At 39.8% G+C, this 27044-nt stretch overlaps 1 protein-coding gene across 14 annotated transcripts in view; it reads right to left on the minus strand.

The window, feature by feature from the left end:
- micu3a (mitochondrial calcium uptake family, member 3a) overlaps window positions 1-26163 on the minus strand; it is a 35356-nt gene extending 9193 nt beyond the window's left edge. For 6 of the 14 annotated variants that reach the window (XM_037763569.1, XM_037763568.1, XM_037763567.1 and 3 more), the window contains exons 1-9: window positions 25856-26163; window positions 20537-20684; window positions 18761-18792; window positions 17392-17470; window positions 14434-14481; window positions 12119-12201; window positions 10826-10897; window positions 8425-8466; window positions 4457-4552 (exon numbers count right to left, since the gene is read on the minus strand). In XM_037763569.1, the coding sequence (XP_037619497.1) occupies window positions 4457-4552; window positions 8425-8466; window positions 10826-10897; window positions 12119-12201; window positions 14434-14481; window positions 17392-17470; window positions 18761-18792; window positions 20537-20684; window positions 25856-26122 (867 nt within the window). In that variant the 5' untranslated portion in view covers window positions 26123-26163. The remainder of the gene's footprint in view (window positions 1-4456; window positions 4553-8424; window positions 8467-10825; window positions 10898-12118; window positions 12202-14433; window positions 14482-17391; window positions 17471-18760; window positions 18793-20536; window positions 20685-25855) is intronic. The other 8 variants (XM_037763575.1, XM_037763571.1, XM_037763577.1 and 5 more) reach the window with 6 other exon arrangements.
- Between the last annotated feature and the right edge of the window lie 881 nt (window positions 26164-27044).

Consider the following 27044-nt stretch of genomic DNA (forward strand, 5'->3'; position numbering starts at 1 on the left):
CTGCTGCTGCTGGAAGCAAGGTTGATGAGACCAACACAGGAAAGCTGTGGGCGGCCATCAAACCACAACAATGAGCGGAATGATACTAAAGTACTTTGTAGAGCTAAGGGAAACTTCCATCTAGGGATTTATCAGCGGTTTCATCACTATGAGTGAAACCTTTCACATTACACAGTAAAAATACGGATTAGTAACAAAAAAAAAACATTGCTGTGGCGGGATGTCACTCAAAAGTCTTTTGTCTCCTCTCTTCTGTCAAATTTAAAGTTTAAAAAACATTGGTATTAATATCAAATTCTTTTAAAGGACCAGTATGTAGGATTTGGTGGCATCTGGTGGTGAGGTTGCAGATTGCAACCAACTGAATACCCCTCCACTCACTCCTCCCTTTCCAAGCATGTCGGAGAACTACGGTGTCCTTCAGGTAACGTAAAAACTAGAGCTGTCAATGTTAACGCAAATTCGTTTTAATGGCACAAATTTCTTTAACGCATTAACACAACTTGCGATTTTTAGGTTGTAGCGCGCTCAGTTTTAAAGCAAGAGTGAAGATACTGGAATCATATGAAACTAGAAAACCTAATGAATCCATTGTTATACCAACCATGTCACACTAGCTTGTCACAAAAAAGGCAAAATAATGCTATAAAAAATGTGGCAAAGAAAAACGGGCATGGCCGTGTTCAAAGGGGTCCCTTGACCTTTGACCTCAAGATATGTGAATGTAAATGGGTTCTATGGTACCAACGAGTCTCCCCTTTACAGACATGACCACTTTATGATAATCACATGCAGTTTGGAGCAAGACATAGTCAAGTCAGCACACTGACACACTGACAGCTGTTGTTGCCTGATGGACTTGAATTTGCCATGTTATGATTTGAGCATATTTGTTATGCTAAATGCAGTACCTGTGAGGGTTTCTGGACAATATTTGTCACCATTTCGTGTTGTTAATTGATTTCCAATAATAAATATATACATGCATTCGCATAAAGCAGCATATTTTCCCACTCCCATGTTGATAAGAGTATTAAATACGCGACAAATCTCCCTTTAAGGTACATTTTGAACGGATAATAACTGTGCGATTAATCGCAATTCACTATGGATAATCATGCTGTTTATTGCGATTAAATATTTTAATCGATAGACAGCCCTATTAAAAACATGAAAGGATCTCTCTAGAGCCAGTGTTTGGTTTGTCCGTTCTGGGCTTCTGTAGAAACATGGCGGTGCAACATGGCGGACTCGGTGAAGTGGACCTGCTCCCTATGTAGATATGAAGGGCTCATTCTAAGCTAACGAAAACAAAACAATTCTTAGTTTCAGGTGATTATTCACTAATAAAAACATAGTTATGAATATTATATTCCATTTCTGCTCCCTAAATCCTACACACTGGTCCTTTAAGAAGGAATATCAGTCTGACCTCGGGTAAGACGTAATGTCAAACTGATCAAAACAAGCTTATCATTCCTGGAAGTGTGGCAGCACCGGCGTGAGCTCATCATCCCCATGAAGACGTCATGGTTACCACGCCCACAAGGCACGAGCCAACACCTGGTGTGTGTGCATGTGTCTATTTGTCCATCTGTGTGTGTGTGTGTGTGTGTGTGTGAGAGCTTCAACAGACTTTGATCATGAAGCTGAAGGTAAAAACAGTAATTACTGATGTAAACACTAAACGGTCTTCCTCATCTCTATCTGTGAGTAATACCTTGGAGGAAGAGCTCATTGTCGGTCTTTAGTCGAGTCCGTCAGACTGTCAGTCAGTCACACCTCCCGGGGTAAAAACAGCCTTTCCCTCCCCACGACCTCTGCTTCTTTCTCCCTGCATTGTTTATCTCTCTTTCTTTTTCTTTCCCTCTCCTGTTTCCCTCTTATCTTGCTCTGACTTCCTTTCTCCTCATGCTACCCGTCAGTACCTCCTTCACCTGACAAACATGGAGGTGATTCGCTCTTTCCTTCCCTCCCTCCTTCTCAGCCTGTCAGTCAGTCCCTCCTTCTCCAGACAAAAGCAAAGAGGTATAATGGTGACTAATCTGTTGAGTAAACACATCTCTCTAAATACAACCTGCTTCTTTCTTTCCCCCTAAATGCGTTTCCCGAACTTCTTCTCTCCCCACCCACTTTGTTCCTCAACATTTGTTCTCTCTGCTGACCTGTGTCATCTTCTGTCGGCCTCTCTCACCTGTTTGTTGTCTCTGATTTTATCTCTTCCCTTCTTTTTTCTTCACCCTCAGGTTTTCTCCTTATCTGATCTGGTGCTCTTAAAGCTTTGTCTTCTCTCTCTTTAATCTACCCTCTTCTTTCATTTGTCTCATTTTTTGTGTGTTAAATTTAGTCATGTATTAATCCCTCACACTTAACATGTCTGTTCTTTGTCTGTTCTGTCCATCTGACGTCGCGGCAGATGAAAGGCTGCTCGGTGTAAATACAAGGTCAGTCCCATTACGCTCCACTGTCATTATCTCCACCTCAGCTTCCGCTGCCACCGCAGCACATAGCCTGTCATTAGTCATTTAGCTTGCTAGCACTGCTAGCTGTTAGTAATCATTACCAGCAGCTCGACCTTGTGTTAGACATATCGGAGAGACAATTTGAGTTGCCGCGAACAAAATGTGAAATTCTGCAAAAATGTTTTGATTTTAGTCCTGTTTGTATTCAACAGATTTTTAGCCACGCTACTACCATGGCTCTAGAGATGACCTGCTAGCCACAGGCAGTTCTGGTCAATATTTGGTTTGACGTAGTATAGAAGCAACAGACTGTACTCAAAACGACTCATACGTGATTCAGTATAACTGTGTTTTTGTTTTTGTATGTGCTCTGCAGTCAGCCTTCTTATCATTATACCAGTGTCATTAATGTCGTGGTGTAAACCGAGAATGAACTGACACCAAAGCTACGACACTAGCCACGACACAGCACAGATAACAAGGCACAGATACACAAACAAAAGCATAACGAAGAGACCAAATGACAGAAGGCAGGTGAGGAACACAACAGGTTATATAGAGGAATACGCACATTACAATATCTATCATCTATCTACTACCGTTATTGGATCAATACTGTCACACCAATACAATGGATCAAATTCTTTAGAGAAAATAATCAACAAGAACAAATATTAAGACGTTCTTGTCATATCTGTTCATCAGGATGAAGTGACACAATGAAAATGGGGAAGAGACTTCAAACGTTTGGAGGAGCTTCGAGTTATTTCCTCACAACCTTCTCTCAGTTTTAGAAGAGATCAATTTGATGAACATATTGTGTTCAGTGGAAAGAAGTCTTTTAGAGCTCATCCAAACAGATATGATTTCATATGGGGAACAGGAATGGAGGAAAAGCAATAGTTTCTGTACCTTCGGTTTGAAAACAGTGAGATGGAAGTATATGCCAGATACTGAGTGAAATAAATTAGATATGAAGTGATGTTTAGGAAACAAAGGAAGAAAAAAAGATGACAATCAGATTATGTAAGTTGTCAGTATCAAGCCAAACCAGAATAAAAGTTTTAGGATGATCATTTGATAGGACGACAAATATTTTTGGTTCTTTCTTCTCTTTTAACCATGAAAATGATAACACAGTTCCGCAGGTTTCATGGTAATTAGGTGATAATTAGCAAGTAACCTATTATTTCCATGTCTGCTGGTTAATAGATGATAATTAGCAAATAAGTTATTTGAAATTTCTTAAAAAACACTCCCTGAATCATGACATTAGCTACCAGGTTACATTTGTGTAGACAATAAGTCACACAATGGTGAGATTTGTGTCTGATCAGAAGTGTCTTCTATTAGTTTTGGTTTTCCACCTCTGATGAAGAGCAGCCGCTTCTCAAGCCTAAGGGCCCTATTTTAACCATTATATGCTATTTTAGCATAGAATTATTATTAAATATAAATGTTACCTCAAATTTGATCGAAAATTACTTTATTATAAACATTTATAGAAATAAAGCATATCAATTAACATTGTATTCTTTTCCTGGAAATGTATTAAATAAATGACCAGCTATTGAGAAATAATATAAATATAATTATTAAATAATGTTTATAATAAAGTAATTTTTGAGGTAAATATTAGGGTAATTTGGCAGTAATTCCAAAGAAATTTCAAATAGGTTACTTGCTAATTATCACCTAATTACTATGACATTTGCGGACCTGTAAAATGAAGTTCTACCAAATATTTTAAAAAAAGAATATTTTGGTCCACATTAACGTTGAGAAGTTAGGCATGATTTCTCCCGAAGATTAAGGCCTTTAAAGCTTTTATTTTGAAGGTTTGGTCTTATTCTGGCCAAGCTTGATGCAGTTACCTTATTCTGGATCTATGGGGCTAGTTGGAGGATCAACATTAACTACAGGGAGCTGAAGAGGAAGAATGCAGGATGAAGAATGAAGGGATGTAGGGACAGAGGACAGATGGGTCTGTATACCTCCGCCAGGTCAGAAAAGAGGACTTGACTGGCGCCTCGCCTCAGAACGTCCCAGTAACTCCGCGCCACAAACTCCTGACTGTCTTTTTTTAGCACCTGTAGGAGCGGTCAAGCAGGGCCAGGGTCAGTTCACTTACAACTCCACCACTTCAGGAAGTAATCTTCAGCTTCCAATATTCACTATATATCAAATCTCAACAATATATACAGACAGATTCATGAGGATCACTACATTACAAATACAGCAGGTGTACTGCATATTCATGAACAGTTGGTGCCTTCAAATGAAACTCCTGAGCTTGTGTTTACAACATGGGAAGTCGTGTACACGATATGCGTGGCGTTCAAGTGGTCAAGTCGCGAAGGACGCCACTGCTAAGCAACGGAAATATTAACGTTGCTAACAATTGAGCAAGCTGGCGGGTAACATAATGCAGGAACTGCAAAGGCACATTGACAGAGGAAAAAGATGAGGCCGTTGGGAATATCAACATTTTCCTCAGACAATAATAAAATTATGAAGAATTACAATATACGACTACAATTACAATATATGCACTTATTATGCACCGAAAAATGTACTTCCATAGCCTCGGCCATTTCTGACAACGTCAACAAACACGTCACAAGTCGTGAACTCTGAGCTTTCAGAAACTTTACACTTGCAAGGTCGTGAATACCACAAGAGGGGGGAGGGGGGGTTCATATGGACTCTTCTCGTGAACACGATAAACACGTGAAGGCACCAAGTGTCACATACAGCACTAAGCATTAATAAATAAATATTGATCAAGATAGATCTGATCAGGCATCTGGCGCTCATTGAACTGCCTAATATTATATGGGAAAGCTCATCCATAGTATAGGCTAACTAGAGGCACTGTAAATGATTTGCTAAGCCTACATTGAGTAAATGCTGTCTAGAATAAACGACTAATACAACTAGAGAGGAAGAAAGAAAAATAAAATGTTAAGAGTTCATGTTCTGTCATCAGTACAACTTACAGTATTAATATCCATGTTTAATTTTGATCTAACTATAAATTCACCCAATCCACTGTAGTAAGCAGAAAACATCAAACCTGTTAGTGTCAAACAAAACAGGAATGAAGGGAGGAAGGGCCAGATTTAGACAAACACTCTTGGTTAACGTGACAAAAACTGGGTCTATTATGGGTCTCAGAGGGTTGTAAAAAAAACAAGAATCTTGCATATCTAATTGATCTCTAACGCAAACACACAATTCTTCCACCCAAAATCTAGTTTTCCTATATAACCCATATGATAGTGAACCAGCTGAACATATTGCTGTCTTCTGTTCAGAGTGTATCCTGACCACCCACCTCGTCTGTCTCTCCAGGGAGAACGCAGCAGCAGCCATTTTAACATGACCCTGCACCGCTCTTAACTTCACACTGACAATGCAGCTATCCATCACAACACTGACGGCTGTGTGTGTGTGTGTGTGAGAGTGTGTGTGTGTGTGTGTGTGTGTGTGTGAGTGAAAGAGAGAAAGAAAGAATGCTCGCTCATCGTCTGAACAGAGACTAGTGGCTGGAGGCCTACAGTTACTGGATAGTACACATCCTCCTGACATTTGTGCTGCACTGTTCTCCATCTCTATTAGTAAATATTCACCACAACTCTACAGGTTATCTTTGTATCTTGAGGGGAAATTGTTTTTTTTTCTGTAGAGTATTTCTTTTTTTAAAGTAATATGTTAAATTTTGGATGCCATACTACTCAGCAAACAAATGTAACCTGTTTGCTCTCTTTATTTAAGTGCTCACACTTCAATAAAAGATCTCCTGCTCTCTCTGTGCATTAACTAACCCCCAACAGGAACACACACACTGACAACCAAACAGCACGCGTCCTACAACAGTCTAAAATGGACAGTGTCTGATTGTGTTTAGAGCTTTAGAGTGCCTCAAGTCATTCTAAATCACATCACTCTCTTTTTGTAAGAGTTCATCTCTCCTGACCCCTTAAATCTATTACTCCTCTGCTGCCATCCCTCTCCCCATTCATCCCACCCTCTGCCATCCTCCCTCGATCAATCACCCGGCTGACCTGACAGATGGACACCCCGTCTTGAAGGAAGTCTCTCTCTCTATCCCGCTTATTCTTTCTATCCATTCATCCTTTCAAGGACCCTACTGCTTTACTGACAACAGAGGATCAGGTGGACTGGGTCAGGGTTAAGGCTTTTTTCAAAGACCAGGTCAGGACACAAAAGTGGCTGACAGAGGCATTAAACAGAGTCCTCTAAGTATCACGATATAATTGACATTTACACCAAACAAACCTATCAGAGTCTACCAGAAGGAAGGGAAATAATCCAAACAAAACAGAGTGAGTTTTACTTGATTATCCAGTTACCCAGCATGGTGGGGAAACTGGTGTTGGATTATGAGATTCAGGTTGGACATGAGAATCCCTGTTACCATACCTCCCTCCATCCGTTGCTCTATCTCTGCTATTTCTATACCATAAAACTGTAATTTGACAGAGGCAAGCAATATATTTGTTTGAGCAAATTGCAAATTGAAGGGAAATTAAAGGAACATTTTCAGACATACTCGTATTTGCTTCCTTGATTTCAAGAACATTGATTCCACTCTCGTGTCTCTACAGTAAATATGAATCTAGAATCAGGTGATGGTTAGCTTAGCATAAAGACTGGAAACAGGGGGAAACAGCTAGCTGTCAAACAGCTCTGTCAAAAGTAAAAAAAAATCTCGGGTCTTTTTTATGAGGTTGCCAGGCAACCAGGAAACCAGCAGAGACTTCAGAAAGTCACTGTACCCGTCCAAGAAATAGGCATCGTCCGAAATCGCATACTATGCACTACATACCCAACAGGTGTACTATCGTTCAACATACTTTTGTGAGAATAAACAGTAGTATGGATCTTTTCGGACACACTGAGCAGTAATTTACGTCGGCACTTCCTGAGAACTTCCTTTGCCGGTTGGAGACACGTAACCATGGTAACCCGTGCCAACCTCATGTGACCAAAACGACAGTTTGTGATAATCAAATTACGCCTAGCATAGTGTAACCTATACTTACAGTTCAATTGAAGTGTTATTGACGTTACAGAGCCGTCCGTCAACGTCTGTTATGAACGTTATCGTCACGACCGCATTGCATTGTGGGATATTTATGCCACCGTAGTGTCCAGCGGTTGCATACTGTAATATTTCGCCGGTTTCATACTAAGGTTTCGGACATACTATAAAAATCTCACATACTGTTTTAGCGAACTAAATAGCATGTTAGTATGGTCATCTTTGCATTTCGTTTTTTGCAAGGATTAAGTAAATGAGATATAGTGTGTTAATAAATCAGCTTTAGAGCTTTAGAGGTGCTGGTTGGCTGATTTCAGTACCTTTGAACAGAGCCAGGCTAGCTGTTTCCCCCTGCTTCCAGTCTTTATGCTAAGCTAAGCTAACAGGCTGCTGGTCATGGCCTTATATTTAACAGACAGATATGAGAGTGGTATTGATCTTCTGACCTAACTCTTGGCAAGATAGCGAGCAAGTGTATTTGAAAACTATTCCTTTAAATCATATTTCCAAATATTGAGAAGTGCAAACTAAGTTCAAAATGTTCTGTCAATTGAGAAATTGTACCACGAAAATAAGAGTAAAAAACGTTTCTAAAAAAATAATAACAGATTTTTAATCAGTCGAACACAGAGTTCAGAAAAGGTTCTAAATATTCTGCAATATTATTACTAAAATATCTGTCTCTTAACATTTTACCACCACCATGTTTAAGTGCATTGTGGTTTTATTATTATCTTTAAAAACGGTCACCTATACTGCCTTCTTTTTTAAATGAAACCATGTAGCATGTAGTAACAGCTAGCTCTCTGTTCCTCCGTTCATCCATTTTCCATTCTTTAACCATCTACAGACGAGCAGAAAGGAGACTAAGGGGTTACGGTTTTGGATACATACGCTGTTCATGGGGGCAACCTGATATCCATAGAGCTGCATACTCTGACACACAGAGAGAGACACGAGAAAGAGGAGGACAGAGCATGCAGTCAGAGAGGAGGAGGGAGGAAGAGAGAAGGTAAAAGACATGTTAGTACATGCAGAGAGGCTGTGGATACGCTCTGCAGAAGGATGTGTCACTTTCAACACATCTGTGATTACGTTTTAGAACAACACACACACACTTTGCATTGCAGCACTGTGCACTGCACTTCCCACAGATGGTTTGTGAAACTGTATGCATGTGAGGGAAAGTGTAACATTTATCTTTCCTTTATTTGAAATTAACCTTATAAATGTCATTGTTAGCACTTCCTGTGAGCTGGAAGCTTTACCAGGACAGATCTACAGGACACACTTCTTATTAATGACTTATTAATAAACTCTAAATATATCCCATCCAATACTGAGTTTTTGAAGAAAATACAATATATTTGAATAATTGCCCATATTTATATTTTTACATGAACACATAACACAAAAAAACATTCTTGACAAAGCTCGCTTCAATTTGGGATAAATTAGAAATTAGAGCATATCTATGATTGAGGAATTGCCTCCATACGGCTCTCAACATGGCGATGGTTGAGCCGGCAGCAAAGCAGCTAATGGTGCTACCAGCACGAACAGTGCAAACAACAGTAACAGTGCTGACAGAGCTAAGAGTCTTAACCTGGATGTTACGCTTCCGTGACGACGCTGTGGTTCGGGATGGCGTTATCAGTGGTAACCGCCATATGAGCGCAGGTCAGAGAGGCCGCCATTAGCTAGCCAGTGGGGCACACTCACTGGGACTCACATGCACTAACCAAGCCCCCATGAAGAGCGCTGGTCGTTGATGCCAATTTGCGCAGTGTCCAAACGGTAGTACTACAACTTCCGTGTTCGTCACGTGATGCCATTGGGCCCAAAAAGACTTTTTCCCATAGACCTACATTAGGAAAGAGACGTCTGCAATTCAGCGGATAATTTTTTTTTAGGTATATCAACTTCTCAGTATGAACACTTAAATAGTCCTTATTTAAATCATTAGGTCCTAAAAGTTGTAAAATTCCCTAATTGCCGAATCCAGAGTTATTTCCCTTCCTCCGTTCATGTGAATGAGACCCAGTCGGAGGCTGGAGCGAGGGCTGGGAGGCGGAGTTAGCAAGCCATGACGACAGCGTGACGCCTGTGACCCAGTGACCGAGTCATGTGACCGAGTGGACGCTACTGCGCCTGCTTCATGGGCCCAATGGCTGCGGAAGATCGCCAGAAGATCTGGGTACTTTTGCACTCGGAAGTTAAACCATTTTGGCTTCATGCGCCACTGAGCAACTTTTACAGGAATGAACGGGGCCCTGCCTCCAACGCTGCATCAGTTCTCTTAATACATCCATGAGCACTAACGTGCACTTACACAAGTGTGACTTCCTTCTGTGCTTAGGTAGACATTACTCCTCTATATCTTTATATAGCAAATAGTTGTTTGCTGCTATATTAATCCTCTGGATATCGAATTTATAGCACCTTTAAAAAATTGTGACCAAGATTTCTAAAGCAAGAGTCAGTTTATACAAGAAAAATAAATTTTAAAAAGTAAATTTTCCTCTACAAATCTTTGTCGTTTCCGTACTGACGTCTTGATTTTAGCCGACATATATGCCAGTATCGATACATCTGTAAAAAGCTAATAGTCATTTGGCTCTAAGTCTACATGCAGGCTTTATAGATTATTAAGTTTAAACCTACACTTTAACGTTTAACCATCAAGCAGACTGATATAAACATAAAAAGCAGTATTCAGTGTAGTAAGGCGAGGTGACCTGTGTTGTTCCAAAACTTCAATCCCTGAAGTGTTGAAAAGGACAAATTCTTATTAAGAGTATATCCAATATAACAAGTACACAGTAAAAAACAGAGGAGATACCACATTGTCTAAAACAGTTTCTATAAGGCAGCATGCACTCACACATGAAGGGTTTATCTAAGTTTAAAACTCGATGAATACTTGATTACTACAGATGACAATTAACTTGGATGATGATGATGTCATTTTCAATACATCAACATGTACAGTTTGACACAGCATTCATTTTGCCCCTTCAGTAACAGAGCGGTGCTGTGCCATTCTACATTCATGGATGTATTAAAATACCATTTTAAGAGGGAAGTAACTTTACTCTATACTTTTATATTAACTTCCAGGACATGTTGGATCTTTTTATTTCAAGTTTACCCCACTGATGATAGCAGAATTACTGCAGTCCATGTCCATAAAGACTGTTGGCTGTACTAAGGGTGATTAGTGAAAGACTTTTACACCATACCTCTCCTCAAACACACAAACACACCCTTTTTCTTATGTTACCAACTTTCTTACCAACTGCGCCGACTTCTCAGCATCTCCTTTCCTCCCTCTCTTCTCATTTTTCTTCCGGAAGATCTCCTGAAGCTGTAATGAGAGAAAGAAAGTTGACAATTCAAAGCCGGATTCAAAGCTCTGTTTGAAGCCTCACATGTACAAACATCCACTGATCCACTGGTCTGTGATGTGATTCAAGCACTGGCCTTTTGACGACACGATTAGGAGAGTGTTGGTTTTCTAGTTTGGCTTTCGAGGGACTTATGGTCACATATTGTATATTAAAGGGTAAACCGATGCTGAATCACATCTGGGATAAAACTGCAGCTGCTTTAGTATTTAGAGTTTGTCTTCAAGCTGAAGTAGGTAAAAGTGGAGCAAATATGATTGAAAAAAAGTTATTTTGATAAAACGGTCACTATATCCTGACAGTAGTAAATGAGACAGATAATCTGAATAAAATCATGTGGCTCTGTTTCCTCCAGTGCTCCTAATAGAGAGTCGAAGTCCCATTGAAGTTGCTTTCAATGTACTGGCCCAGGAAAGCATCGTCAACTGCAGCTTTTATAGTCTATACATTAAACAGCTTTTCATTAATCCAGTTTTATTATTAATGTTAATTAATAATGAAAAATGAATGCTGTAGTATCAGTAAAGGGATATATCCAGGAATATTTTAAGAGTTAAAATAATAAAAATGCCTGATGTTGTTCATTTGGGGTTTATTTAAATTTTAGTCCCTTCATTTGACTTCAGATGACATTTTTTTAGCAAAGTCTGAACTGAAGACAGCAGAAGAATTAGAGCCTATCACCAAACCCTCAATGTGGGAGAGTATTTTTCAGCCCCGCACCTGCCCACTCCCACAGGATCTTCAACCATTACCATCCATTCCCGCTGATAAACCATCCCACTCCCACCGGCCTCCACAGGGATTCTGATCACTTCCTGCCTGCAGCAGTGTTTTCTATTGAAAATCTGTTGGTCCCATGATCCCACAGGGAATGAAAGACACATTATAGGTTTTTAATCTAAAGAAATGCTATTACAGTTAGGCTACTCAGATGTTTCATACACTGTCTTTAGAAATAGTGAACTGAAAATCAGCTTTTAAATGTAACAAAAATAATAAGGCAGTGGGGATTTATATAAAAACATGAATCGTCCATCCACGTTTCACTGATAGTCCCTACACACTGATGGTCAATATCTTTAACATCCTAACCTTGTCCTTTTTGCGATGGGAGTAAAACACGATGTTAATAATAATATGAATTCAGTCATGGGATGGATTTTCTATCAGAGACTCACCACCAAGAACTCCCTCTTGTCCACCATCTGGTTGCCGTCTGCATCAAACATATTGAAAGCAATCTTAAAGCCAGCATGGGGCTCTGGAGAACAGAGAGGAGAGCACATAGGGTGAGTGTGTGTGTGTGTGTGTGTGTGTGTGTGTGTGTGTGTGTGTGTGTGTTAAAGGCAATTCTAGTCCCAAAAATAGCAGCATGGGAAGAAGTGTCATATAGGCTAGACAGGAGGGAGATGGGGCAGGTGGATAAACCTATATGAGCTACAGTTCACATTTTAATCTTTCTATACCGCTCCACACGTTTAGCTGTTGATCTGCCAAATCAAATAAAGCTTGCATCACTTTATGTCTTTATCCTAGAAATACCACAACGCATATGTTTGCTATAGATTAACAACAACAAAAAACTGAAGATATTTTTGAACAAAACAACTTTACCAGTCCTTCAACCCGAGGAAGAAATAATCCAAGATGTTAATTTGGTGTCACTGAAACTCATGCAGGTACAAAGAGCATGTGACTATTTTGAAACTGAATTTAATTTATAAATAACAGTTCTTATTAATTACTTTTCTTTATTTTAATATCTGAATTTCCAAATTAACTTTGATTAAATTAAATCAAACAGCAAAACCTTTCTTAATTAATGTGGTCATGATTAATGGCAGCCCTCTCTTTTGATGTGGACACACACTGAACTGTGACTTTCTCTAGGAGGAAATGTTGCTGCAAGTTTCATTTTATTCAGTTAAAGGTGTTATTGATAACATTGATAACATCCAGCCACTAGATGTCACATTCTCCCTCCGCCGCTCCATTGCATTTACTTCACAACAAGTTGTTGCCAGGTATTTACCGCGAAGCTCCGCCATTTATCCGTTTTTTTCCACACTAACTGACGACCCAGAGATACCACGTGATACCAACGTCGTTGTACTATCGGCTCACAAGCCTTGTTAGAAGTGTGAACCAAACGTCAGACATCTTCCACAGAGATAAACAAAACATTCAATTTGGACACGCCAACATTTTTAAAATGATTAATTCACAATCATAAGATTTTTTTTTCAGGAAAAACTATACTTTTATTGAACACATTGAACACATTTCTAAAAGCTCTGTGGATGTATTATTTTTTTTTTTTAAATATTCGTCTCCATAAAATTTGTTATCAATAAGACCTTTAATGCCTCATTTCCACATAGCTCTGTGAACGTATGCAAGTCAACAGGAAGTCCATTCATTCCTACGGGGACCTGCAAAACTCCAACTTTTACGGCAGATTTTGGACAGACAGTATGCACTGTGAATTTATACATTCGTGAATTAATAACCGATTGATGAATGAAAACAGCTCTATTTATAATTTTTTTCTAATAGAAAAGTTCAACGGCATATTTAGCTAACATTTAGCTAGCTGCGTAACGTGTAGAATGCATGGATAGTGGTTCATACATCTTTTAACTAAATATATAACGGTAAAAAACAGATAAGTAACTTCTCTTCCATTTCTGCAGTGGGGGTTCTATCCATCCATAAAGAGACGCATTTCCTTGCGTTAAACACTAGGGGACGTGATCAGTAAAATATACGGAATTACGGACACAAACTGTGTGGAAACGAGGCGTTAGTGTGCATTTGGTGGCCATAAATACCCAAAACTGAGACCCCTATTGTGATTTGGCTAACTGCTTTGAATGCTTACATCATGGGCTTTTGCCATTGAAGTTTTTAGTTTACTAATTATACCTGGGAAGGTATGATCAACAAGTTAGGAAAAACTTTTTTATTCAAAAAAAAATATTCGTCTATATAAAGATGTTATCAATAAGACCTTTAAAATTATAAGAATTTTGAACATTGACACTGTTTGGTTTCTTGGTAATTTACTGAAGAGAAAAAAAAGACTTTAATTCCTGATTTTGAGGAGAAAAAGAACAGAAATATTCAGTAGTTTTGAAGGTGTAATGGGGAAATATCTTAATATATAGTGCAGTAAATTGCTGTTCTCAGAGAGTAATGAGCGCAGCAGGTTTTTTTTTAGGAATAAGCCTCACATTCCTGTCTATATTTAAGTTTTGAAAGGTTATAAGTAGGGGTATTTTTTTCCTTCTTCTCACTGTCTCTCTCTCTCAGCCCAAGGGGAAGGGGAAAACCACCAGATTGTGTCATAATTGTTACGTTCTGGGTGGCCTCTGAGTATAGTTCATATCATATACCTTAGCTAACCTTCTCCCAAAATAAACCCAGCATAAGAATAAGAAAGTAGAAGATGAGATGAGGTGAACGAGGATCTGTAGAGACTGAATTGACTCACTTGTGAGGATGCAGAGCAGGAACAGGTACTCTGTGTATGAGATGATGCCTAGTAATGAGACCAAGACAGAGAGAGTTAAAGACATGGTCATATTCAACACACACACACACACACACACAATGTTTACAGATGTTCAAAGACCATAGGCCTCCTGACTGACACACACACACACACACACACACACACACACACACACACACAATAACACACATAATCCCTCCTTTCATGAAGATAGCATCTTAAAATGTGTCTTCTGGAGCTGAGCTGCCAACAGCCATTTGGCCACACACCGTTTCTTTTTCTACACCCCAAGTGTCCAAAGTAAAGACACTGGCTGGTAGGTGTGTGTGTGTGTGTGCGTGTGTGTGTGTGTGTGTGTGTGTGTGTGTGTGTGTGTGTGTGTGTGCATGTGTATATGTCTGTGTTTGGATAAGCAAGTGAAAAATGTTTTAGGAGGTGATCCTTTCTTGCCTCGGGCCCATTTGGGAATCTTTGTAGCTCTCATGTCATCTCTCTCTCTCTCTTCCTCTTTTTTCGCTTTCTGTCTGATCGTTCAGATAGTTCAGGGTGACTCGCTTGAGTGTTACGGGAGACTGCTTTCCCATGTGTGTGTGTATGTGTGTGTGTGTAGGTGAACATGACACCAGCTACACCACCAGTGTGAGCCTTGTGTTTGTCCTGATGCCCGACTGCTTTGTGCAGAGGAGCTGGTTTGGAACTGAATTCTCTTTTCCCCCATGTAGCCTGAGCTGTGCAAAGACCAGAGACATACACTCTGACACTACTCAGGTTTCTAAAATACATTCTGCATGTTTATATTCATACACACACTCTCTCAGTGATATGCTGATGAATAAAAAGGTGGGTTAACAAGTGGTAATTATCATTAGGAGGAAAAAGTCAATGATCAGTCTAAACAAAATTGAATTTAGTTTGATACTACTATGTATGATATTTACATATTTATCTTCATATTTACTTATCATTTATTTCTGCAACTTTTTTTTTAATTAGCTACAGTGTTTATGATTTTGAACCAGAGGGCAACCTCCAGGTCTGAAAAGTGAAGCCAAACCTGCATTCTTTCTAACAGCCAGCAGGGGGCGACTCCTCTGGTTGCAAAAAGAAGTCTGATTGTATAGAAGTCTATGAGAAAATGAGTCTACTTCTCACTTGATTTATTACCTCAGTAAACATTGTAAACATGAGTTTATGGTCTCAATCGCTAGTTTCAAGTCTTCTTCAATACAGCATGATGTTCATTTAGTAAACGATGGTCCCATTTAGAGTCAAATGAACCATAAAGCAGATGATGCTTTAGGACCTTGTGACAGGTCGCTACCATTTCCGCATTTCTTTGTCTTACAACTTTAACCCTTTCACAAAGACCTCCACAATTAATAGAATATTAATCGCAATCTTAATTTTCACTTCCCACAATTATATGAACGTGATCGTATGTGATATTGACGTTTAAAATGCGTGCTCCGCTCATAGAAAATTCAGCTGCAAATCAAGTCAAGCGTTTCCTAAACTAACAGCCAGCCACCAGAGGGGTGATTGACATATTTTGGCTTCACTTTTGAAGCACTGTGCCAGGTTACTGTGTAACACACGGCGGCCAACCAGTACTGACATATTGTACAGCCCACCACACACACACACACACTATGCATTCCTTTGTCTGACACATAACGCTGTCATTCTCAGAAAGGATTTTAACTGTCCTCGCTCATCATGGCAGGAAGAGGAGAACATGTCCTGACATTAGCGTGCACACACACACACACACACACATATATATATGCAGCTTATTCACTTATATGAGGAACGGCCTTGTAAGAAACTGAATTGGATAAATGTGCGAATAAACAAGTGGGTGGTTTAGAGGTAATAGAAACAAATAAGTATACATAAAGAGGTATTGTTGATTGCTGACAGTGTATGTGCATGTGTGTGTGTGTCAGTGTGTGTGTGTGTGTGTGTGTGGTCTTGGCAGTATGCCACCAGTAATTTGAATAGACATGTACTGTATGTAACCGTCTTCCTCTTACCGTGAACACTTAGGATAGGTTTACAGACTTTCCCCTTTTTCTTTGTGCCATTTCATGCCTCCCTCTACTTTGTCTGTTTTTTTGTATTTGTTCCTTAAAACTCCATCTCTAATTTTCACTCCCTCACTCCTCATGTCTCTTACTTGTCCTCTTCCTTTTCTCTTTCTCTCCATCTCTTCTTTTCATTTACTTAGTTACAAGGTGTAAAACATGATCATGGTAAAGGAAGAGAGGTTATATTTAGCATCTCCCACTCTGTAATTATCACTATGGGGACTCAATCTCAGACTGTGATTCCTCTGTTATACACTGAAGCAAACGCTTTAATTAGGGGGGAGGAGAGGAGAGGATAGGAGAGGAAGAAGGAGAGGAGAGGAGAGGAAGAAGGAGAGGAGAGGAAGAAGGAGAGGAGAGCAGAGGAGAGGAGGTTTATTTTTAGTGTTTTTCAGCAGGTTGTTTGGCTGTATGGAAAGACAGCATGGTTCAACCCGGATTAGAGACACCTACAGTGACACATACACACACACAAGCTCACAAGCACTAGTTAGTTACACATCAGCAGCTAAGCCCTGATATTCATGTACCGAAAAGCTGCAAAAATGCTGTAAAATGTATAAAACTGTTCCTCACTTACTCCTCATATCAACAGAAAATTTTAACTGCACATAAGTTCAAGTGAAATTGAATTTATCTATAAAGCAAATGAAACTGTAATGGCTAAATAACTCCAAATCCTAAACCACCGACATTCACTGACCTTGTTATTATCTGACTACTCTGATAATAATTACATCACGTGTGTGTGTGTGCATTGCATTTGTATTAGTGAGTGCAAATGTACTCAAGGTGCCTTTGCTCCTGTTTGTGTGTGTGTGTGTGTGTGTGTGTGTGCACTCTCTCCGACCTCGTTCTCTCAGGTTGCGGAACAGTTTGGAGGATCCCCTCCACACTTGGGGAGTTTCTGACAAAATCTTCTCCAGCTCCTGACACACACACATATTCACAAAAACACAATTTACAAGTGAGTTGTCTGACATGCAGCATACAAACCTTCAACTTCAAACAATGACATTTACACAGAACGGAACAGAGAAAGATGGTATCATGCCACGGAAATAGGGAAAGGATTCACAACAAAACCCTCCATTTATCCTGGTATTGTATTTAAACTAGGGCTGTCAATCAATTAAAACATTTAATCGCGATTAATCACATGATTGTCCAGAGTTAATCACGATTAATTGCAAATTTTATCGCACATTTTTTTAATCGGTGTAAAATGTACCTTAAAAGGGGATTTGTCAAGTATTTAATATTCTTATCAACATGAGAGTGGATAAATATGCTGCTTTATGCAAACGTATGTATATATTTATTTTTGTAAATCACTTATCAACGCAAAACAATGACAAATATCATCCAGAAACCCTCACAGGTACTGCATTTAGCATAAAAAATATACTCAAATCATAACATGGCAAACTGCAGCCCAACAGGCAACAACAGCTGTCAGTGTATCAGTGTGCTGACTTGACTATGACTTGCCCCAAACTGCATGTGATTATCATAAAGTGGGCATGTCTGTAAAGGGGAGACTCGTGGGTACCCATAGAACCCATTTTCATTCACATATCTTGAGGTCAGAGGTCAAGGGACCCCTTAGAAAATGAACATACCAGTTTTTCCTCGCCAAAATTTTGCGCAAGTTTTGAGCGTTATTTAGCCTCCTTCTCGACAAGCTAGTATGACATGGTTGGTAGCTTCAAAACTAAGCCCGCTACAACCTCCGTAAGATCGATTGTGTTAATGCATTAATGAAATTAGTGGCGTTAAAACAAATCTGCGTTAATGCGTTATTATCCCGTTAACTTTGACAGCCCTAATTTTTATACACAGATTACCTGTCTCATGCACTACTGTCAGGATATAGTGACCGTTTTATAAAAATAACTTTTTTAAATCATATTTGCTCCATTTCTACCCAATGCAGCTTTAATGCAATCATGGCATAGCATCCAGTGTTAAATGCAGCGTGGAGGCTTCCATCACCTGTTTTTTCTTAACATATAGTGACAATGAAACCACTAATGATGTGCAATCATGCACTACATGCTACTATACATGTAGAAACTTAACATTTACATTACAAAAACTCCTGGGAAAAATCAGGATTTTAACTTTGCAGAGTGTGCAACAGATGTAACATGCAACAGATGCCTGCAGCAGCAGCAACAGAAAGAAGAAGAAAGAAGCATTAGGAGTGTGTCTCCCACCTGTTTGGCCAGGGACCTCCAGGGCCTCTTGTCTGCCAGGGAACGAGACAAAAGAGGAGAGAAGACGAAGGGAAAGAGGAGAAGAGAGTTTGGGTGGGCTCGGTCAGATAGCATCTGTATGATCTAGAAATGGGTCTTAATGTGCCGAGTACAGTCACAACACACGCACACCGACACACGCAGACACACTCACTGTATATACACTGTCATCATCACAGGCCCATTTGTACCGTCTAAAGTGCCCCGTGCTTGTCTTTGTAGTATGTGGAATGTCCCTGTAAAAGCACATACTACTTTTGTTCTGTTTTATACAACAAAGTTCATCTAATTCAACTTCAAAGGGGGCATTAGAGGATGTCGGCTGCTGAGAGGGTATGTGCGGCTGTATCGTATGTCAGTGAGCCCGGGTGGATGTAAACACACGCATACAGGTGCACAGTTTGCACGCAATACAATCACATGACCGCTGAAGAAAGGAATGGCAGCTCTTTTGGACCTCAACTTGTGAGGGCATTTTTTAAACCAGATGTCACAAAGTAAAAAAATAAGTTAGTGTCTGGTTTAGATATTTCCTGGTTAAGTGATGCAATTAATGGGAGCAACTGGGGAATGTGGACAAGACGAGTGTGCCTGTGTGTGTGTGTGTGTGTGTGTGTGTGTGTGTGTGTCTGACTAACATTAACCTCAGACTAAACAATAGCTGTAAAGCCATCTGCTTTGAGGCTGGCTGGCCAGGGCTAATCTGTTACGACTGGCAGCAGGCTGATAGAAATGGCAAGGACGTGTTTAAACCCAGCAAAGTGTTTTAAAACTTGGTTTCAGTTAAAAAAAACAAAAAAAAACAGGATCTATTTTCACCTGGCACTGACATCCATATTGGGACATCAATTTTAGATCATCTACAAACTAAAAACACATTAAATTTAGTTGGTTATTTACAACAAAATACAAATCAAATATGAAAACTACAGAAATATAACTAAACTTTAATATTTGGATCCAACCAGCACACACATGTTCAGTAAAATGGATTCTGTAAGATGGTGAAACTGCAGGATAAGGTCTGTACTGTTAGGGAAAGAGAAATTGAATGCATGATGTCACATGTAAATGTAATCCATCAAAATCTAGATACAGTCCAGATAAAAGCCCAATGATAATGCCAGGTGAAAATGGGACCACGGTGATAAAAATAACTGTATAGCTAGATCAAATTAAAGTGGCTTGGATGCAAATAGAGAACGTAATTTCTCTGAAATGATTACACGCCTTGGTTGAATACTCAATTCTGATTGGCAAATCAGGGCCGTCTACAGTCTGTTATTTCTTTATAACAGACCGTTGCTATGGGCGCAGTTCTGATGTCGGACTCTGGCGGACCATTTTTGTGTCAAATTATTGATTTCTTAAGTAAGTAGTTGTGTAATAAGCGGGACATTGTACAGCTAGCGGTCATTGTTGTAAAATAAACCCCGAAAGGGTGATGCAAGACCTCGACGCGAAACCCTCGGGGTGCCGCATACCCCGGTCGGGGTTTATTTCACGACAATGACCGGCTCGCTGTACATTATCCCTTACATAACAACCTTGAGACGTTTTCTAACTGAAGTTCAAAGATACTTTGTGCCAGGAAAGCATAGTCTCTACACAATGTACAAACAATAATCTACTCGTCTCAAATGTGGATACAACAACAACATTCATTTCATTATATTCTGTCCCAGGCCATTTTTCAACCCAAGTGTAAAAGCTCATTTGTGAGTCGGTGAAACATACTTCTGGGTTCGCTCATGGTGACCGATTCGATGAAGTTCTGCGGAGTCATGTACAGCTGTCCTTCATACTCCACAGAGGTGAACATGCGGAAGCGGTGCTCATGGGACGACATGTACACGTCTCCCTCCTCAAAGTCAAACGGACGCCCCTGCAGACATAAAAACAAAATGCAAAACAAAATATTACTGTTATTGACTGTGTGGCCCTCTTGATTAGATAAGCCTTTTTGTTGGTTTTACCATTTTTTAGTGTTGTAAATCACAAGTTTCATCACAATATCATATTTCCCAATTTGGGATCACTAAAGTACATCTATCTATCTATCTATCTATCTATTTATCTATCTATCTATCTATCTATCTATTTATCAGCAAAGACAAAGCATTTGGGTATTTCAGTATCATTAAATTACTGACAATATGAACATTATATTTAGTGATGTGAACGTTTAGGCTATAACAATATGTAAAAAAAAAAGTGCTTTTACTATTTAACCAGCAGATTTAAATAATCCACAAAGTGATAGGTGCTAATTTGCCCCAGTGATTATATTTGAATGTGACCTCCCATCTGTGAAGAGAAAAGTCTCTGGTCTGGTCGCTCACACAGACAGCAGAATATAAACTGTACGGGCCTCTTCACCGCTTTTGAACCTCTATAATGAGGAGATCCATCTATTTTTGGCATAAACTCTCTCCATTTAGCTCTCTGAGATTATAAACAGTCAGCACCCCTGGCGCAGTGCAATAATAGGAGAACAGGGGCACACTCACACACACACAAATACTTTGTCACTACTTTCTACTTGATTAGCATCTCTCTCTCTCGCTCTCTCTCTCTCTCTCTCTCGGTGAGGAGCCAGGGCTTCAACTTGATTAGCTGCAGCGTAGGAGAGCTGCTACGCCAACAGATTGTGCTGCATGAAGCTGTGCAATTAGCAGAGAGGTTTCCAAATTTAAACCTGTTTGGCCGCAGGGCCCGGCGCACCGAGGTTCCTGCTCAGCTCAGCTAACATGCTAATGAGCACGCAGATTCATTCATAAAGCTTTGATGCTGCCTCTTCCACCAAGGGGGCTTTTGAAGGCATGAATAGGAGATGAGTGCTCGGCTTCATAGGAATGCACTGTAATCAAGTGTGAGAGCATGGACGCCCGTGGCTTTGACTCTCACTAATGAATGAAGTTTATAAAGTTCTGCAAAAGGCAGCTAGGTTCACATGCCATGCTGCACGACATGATGTAAAAAGTAATGTAAGCTCCTTAGGGGGGGAAAAGATGATTAAATGGTAGTGATTTGAAATGTGGTGCACTGTGTTCTTGTGTTATAATGTCACAACTAAACCTGTTCCTGTCGCCTAGTCTCGTTCTCCTGACTGCATAGCAGATGCTCCAGGTGTTTTCCCCTCAGGCAACCCAATGTCCTCCATTCACAGCTGCAGCTTTTAGTCCATCAACTCAGTTTTCTCAGCGCTAATCTTCCTCTGTTCCCCCCTGATATCAAGTTTAATTACTTCAGTTCTGTCAAATTAAATTACAATCTAGCCAGCTAAGGTCCCAGCAGATATCAACCAGCTCTTGAGTCTGAGTGGTCCTGTGTCCGTCTGAGCCCAGCCCTGCCCAAGCACAGCCCAGCATCACTCTGGTGGAGCCAGAGTCTCTCCTCATGCGATACTCTAGTGTCCAGACTGCCAATCACCCAACCAGACATCAAGTCACTGAGGTCTTCTTGGCTAACCTAAGCTAAGTTTGGTCCAGTCCATCTCATGCTTCTGTTTCCCAGAGAAGCATATCTTGCTAGGAAGTCCCCCAAATCCTGATCTCTGGAGCATCAACCAGGGCTGTCGCAATAACCGCAGGGGACGGCAAGCAACCGTCACTTTTTTTTTATTTTTTGAATGCTTTGCAATGGGAGCGCTGTGTATTTACACTATGCTACAAACGCCAGCAGTGTGACGAGGTGCTGAGGGTCTGAGCGCTGCATTTTTGGTGTTTTTTCTGGTCAAAGAGAGTTTAAAAATGTTAAACTTTGGGTAAAACGCTGCCCCTCTGTGTTCTGCATTTAACTATAAACAAGTATTTAATTTGTTTTAAAACTGTCATCTTTGTCCTTTAAAAAGGAAGCATATACCTAATTATAGCCCAACAATAAAGCTTATTTATACAGGACTAAAATCAGGACAAATTAAGTAATTCCTTCACCGCGACAGCCCGAGCATCAACTGACCCACTCTTGTTTCCTAGCAGTATGGTTTTCTTGTTTCCTTTCAGAATCACTGTCTTGTTTTCAAGCATGCAAGAACGTATGTTTCCCTGCAGCTCTGTTCTATTTCCCTGCAGGTGACTTCTCCCAATTTCTTTAACCCTTATTCTTCAGATTCCTTATAGGCTATCTTTACTCACTTAGTAACAGATGGCTGTGTGTTCCCTTTCCCCACTGGAGCTATCCTGTTCCCAAGTTGGGTGGCCAACTTGTTCCCCAGTCAGGTGTCCTGCCTGTCTTATAGGCACATAAACTATTCCAACAGGCAACTCTTTTATCCCTCGCAGTTTAGAAGATCTAATTGTACACTTACTTTGATGGTCATTTTTACTATAAGTTTTAGATTGATTTACTACCATCCAATAAACCACTGGTATTAGTTCATTTCAGGAGACCTGCAAAACAGCTGTTATTTTAATGTGCCAGATACAAATTAGGGATGCACCGATACCGATCCCGGATCGGATATCAGGCCGATACTGACTCAAATAGCTGGATTGGATATCGGTGACTATGGGACCGATCTAGTCAAATCAATTCTAGATGTATATACTATATACATTTCATACTGGAATTTGAATTCCTTTGTAAGTTTTGACCAATTTATTGCTGCATTAAAAAAGGTTTACACTTGAATTATAACTTCTTTTAATTTTGAAGATTTTTTTATCAAGTTGCTGGTGTAAGATTTATTATTTCAATAATAAATAGCAATAAATAAAAATTAATTTATAAAAAATGTATATCTCGTTTTTATTTGTTAAATTTTGTTTTACAAAGTTAAGAAAATAATTTTAAGTTTTTTTTATCTGTTCAAAATGTACCTTAAAGGGAGATTTGTCAAGTATTTAATACTCTTATCAACATGGGAGTGGGAAAATATGCTGCTTTATGCAAATGTATGTATATATTTATTATTGGAAATCAATTAACAATGACAGATATTGTCCAGAAACCCTCACAGGTACTGCATTTAGCATAAACAAATATGCTCAAATCATAACATGGCAAACTGCAGCCCAACAAGCAACAACAGCTGTCAGTGTGTCAGTGTGCTGACTTGACTATGACTTGCCCCAAACTGCATGTGATTATCATAAAGTGGGCATGTCTGTAAAGGGGAGACTCGTGGGTACCCAGAGAACCCATTTTCATTCACATATCTTGAGGTCAGAGGTCAAGGGACCCCTTTGACAAATGGCCATGCCAGCTTTTCCTCACCAAAATTTAGCGTAAGTTTGGAGCGTTACTTAGCCTCCTTCCTGACAAGCTACCATGACATGGTTGGTACCTATACTTGCCAACCCTCCCGATTTTGCCAGGAGACTCCCGTTTTTCATCGCCCTCTCCCGGTTTCCTCCCGGGGTTAAAATTCTCCCGTATTTCTCCCGATTTATGGCAAATTTTCACACTTTTTTCCCCGTTTTTGTTATCTTAGCCTGTTTCTGGAACTGAACAGTGCGTATAATCTCTACTGTTTCCACCCGGACGACAATAGAGCTACACCAAATGTCGTTTCCCGGCGGAAGTGAGCAGAGCCCTAAGTTGAGCTTTGCTCGATGCAGCGAAAAGCCATCGTGGCGCGGCGCAAGCCACTGGAAAGAACGGGTTTCAGAGCGCAGTGGTGCTGTTGTCGCGTTGTGTTAAGGCTGGGCGATATGGAGAAAATCAAATATCACAAAATATTTCACCAAATACCTCGATATTGATATTGCGGCGATATCGTAGGGTTGACTATTGGTGTTTTTACAAAATATTTACACAATGAGATTTTTGATAAATAATCATCGGTTATGTTGATATAGTTAATATAATGTATATTTATATAAATAATGACTATGTGGGCAAAAGCAAATAATAGAAGAGCTACAGTATGTTGAGTTCAGGAAATTAAATCACTTTACTGTAGTGCAGCCTTTAAAACCAGGAAAAGACAACACTTATGCCACATTACGATATCCAAAATCTAAGACGACATCTAGTCTCATATCACGATATCGATATAATATCGATATATTGCCCAGCCCTATCTTGTGTCTTAAAGGATCTTCAGTGAATGAGAGAAAGAGAGAGAAAGGGAGAGAACTAAGAGAAATTAATACTCAAGCAAGCAGCAAAGATATATAAAAACGGATGAATATTAGTTTATGCCAGAGATTCACACGCCAAGTTCACACCAGAGGAGCAAATTATTCTGTTTTCTTTCCCCTGGGAGTTAAAGGTAAAATCAAAAGTTTAACATGAAAATGCTGCTGCAGAGTACTTATTATTTTGTTATTTTCACTCTTTAAAAGTCACCAGAATGCAGAAAACAAAGTCTCTGAAACTCAAAAAACTGCTCTGGTTTTCACCCTGTAGTGTGCTGGGGCAGCAGGGTGAATACTTTTTTATTTTACTCATCTTATTTACTCATTTTACTGAATGTATCTTACTTAATTGTTATTATATTAGGCACTGGTGCTAGAAGTAGTTTATTATTTTTTATTTTATACACTTGAATTTGTTGTAATTTTGAGCAATCTCTGGCACAAAAATTTCCTTCGGGATTAATAAAGATCTATCTTATTTTATCTTAAATCCTAACTTTTTTTAAAGGTCTCAAGGTTGACAGATATGCTGGTACCACTGTCTCGGAGGGTTAAAGTGTTGAATGTGAGCAGGGCATCCACACAGCAGCCTGTCTGTCTGTCTGTCTGCCTGTCTGACAGCAACATCCTCATTTCAGCACCAGCTCGAGTGGAGAGCGACATTCCTGCATCTGCGCACGCACATCTTCGTGCAGCCAAAACAGTGAACCAACTGTTTCCACCATGGTTTCATGGTTTCCTTCCACTGGGCGTGCTGGGAAGGAATGACACATTTCATCCAACCGCGACAACACAACAAGTAGGCCCGTCTAACTCATGGTCTAACTGGGCTGATGTGGGACTACTTTCAGCGGAAGGAGATATATGAAATCACTTTTCTCTCAGTGGTTTGTCGTTTTTCTTCCAGTTATCTCACACAGAGGCTCCTATATGTCTCTTCATGTCCCTAGAGAGCCGTGTTGTCGCCTCCTACCTTCTCCTTGGCCTCCACGGTGGGTATGGCCGTTAGTAAACCGTTGATGCTCCGCTGACTCCTCATCCTCTTCCCGCCTCCTCCGCTCGTCTTATCGCTGTAGAAGTAAACCGCCACGGCTCCTCCGGTCGCCAGACACATCCCGACGGCTAAACACCTCCGTGTCCGTCCTCCGCTGGTCGTCTGACCGCCGACCAGCTCGTGTCTCGCCGCCGACCAGAGGTTTAGTCTGCCGGCCAGCGCTGCCACTCTGCGGAACACGGCCATTGCTGCTGTTTGTTGCTGCTGCTGCGAGATTTGACTGGTAACTTTGAGGGCAGCACTGAAGTATCGCGTTTTATCGCGAGATGTGAGACCACTCTGTTGATGCTGAGGCTGAGAGCAAAGTCCCCACAGACTAGAGAGGATGTGATGCTTCACTGAGTGAGAGTCAATTATAAACAAGAATGAGTCGAAGATAAACAGTGAACTCAATTCACATTATACACATTTACATGACGGTATGCAGGACAGATAATAATGCACTATACTAATTTTTAACAGTTTCTACTGCACTATATTCACTTTTTTAATTGTCCTGTATATCACAGCTGTTTCTCTATAACTATATTCAGTTTTAACAGTTTTCTTCATCTCCTTGTATTTTTATATCTGGTATATTTTTTTGTACTTTGCACTACTAACTTTTTTACGGTCTTTTTACTAACATGTTTTGCACTATGGAACTGTGATGCTGGAAACTTGAATTTCCCTCGGGATCAATAAAGTTACTATCTATCTATTTATCCATCCATCCATCCATCATCTATCTATCTATCTATCTATCTATATATCTATCCATCTATCTATCTATATATCTATCTATCCATCTATCTATCTATCCATCTATCTATCCATCTACCTATCTATCTATCTATCTATGAGTATAATTTAACTAGGGATGCACCGATTTTAGATATCAGTGACAATGGGGCCGATCTATTCAATTCAATTGTATGTTTATATACATTATATACTGGAATTTTAAGTCCTCTTTAAGTTTTGACCAATTTATTTGCTGTATTAAAAAGGTTTACACTTGAATTGTAATTCCTGTTAATTTTGAAGATTTTTTTACCAAGTTGCAAGTGTATGATTTATTATTTTATTAATAAAGAACAATTAAATCAATTTATACTGTATCTATATA

The sequence above is a fragment of the Sebastes umbrosus genome, chromosome 3, assembly GCF_015220745.1.
Source record: "Sebastes umbrosus isolate fSebUmb1 chromosome 3, fSebUmb1.pri, whole genome shotgun sequence".
In the NCBI taxonomy this organism is placed as follows: Eukaryota; Metazoa; Chordata; class Actinopteri; order Perciformes; family Sebastidae; genus Sebastes; species Sebastes umbrosus.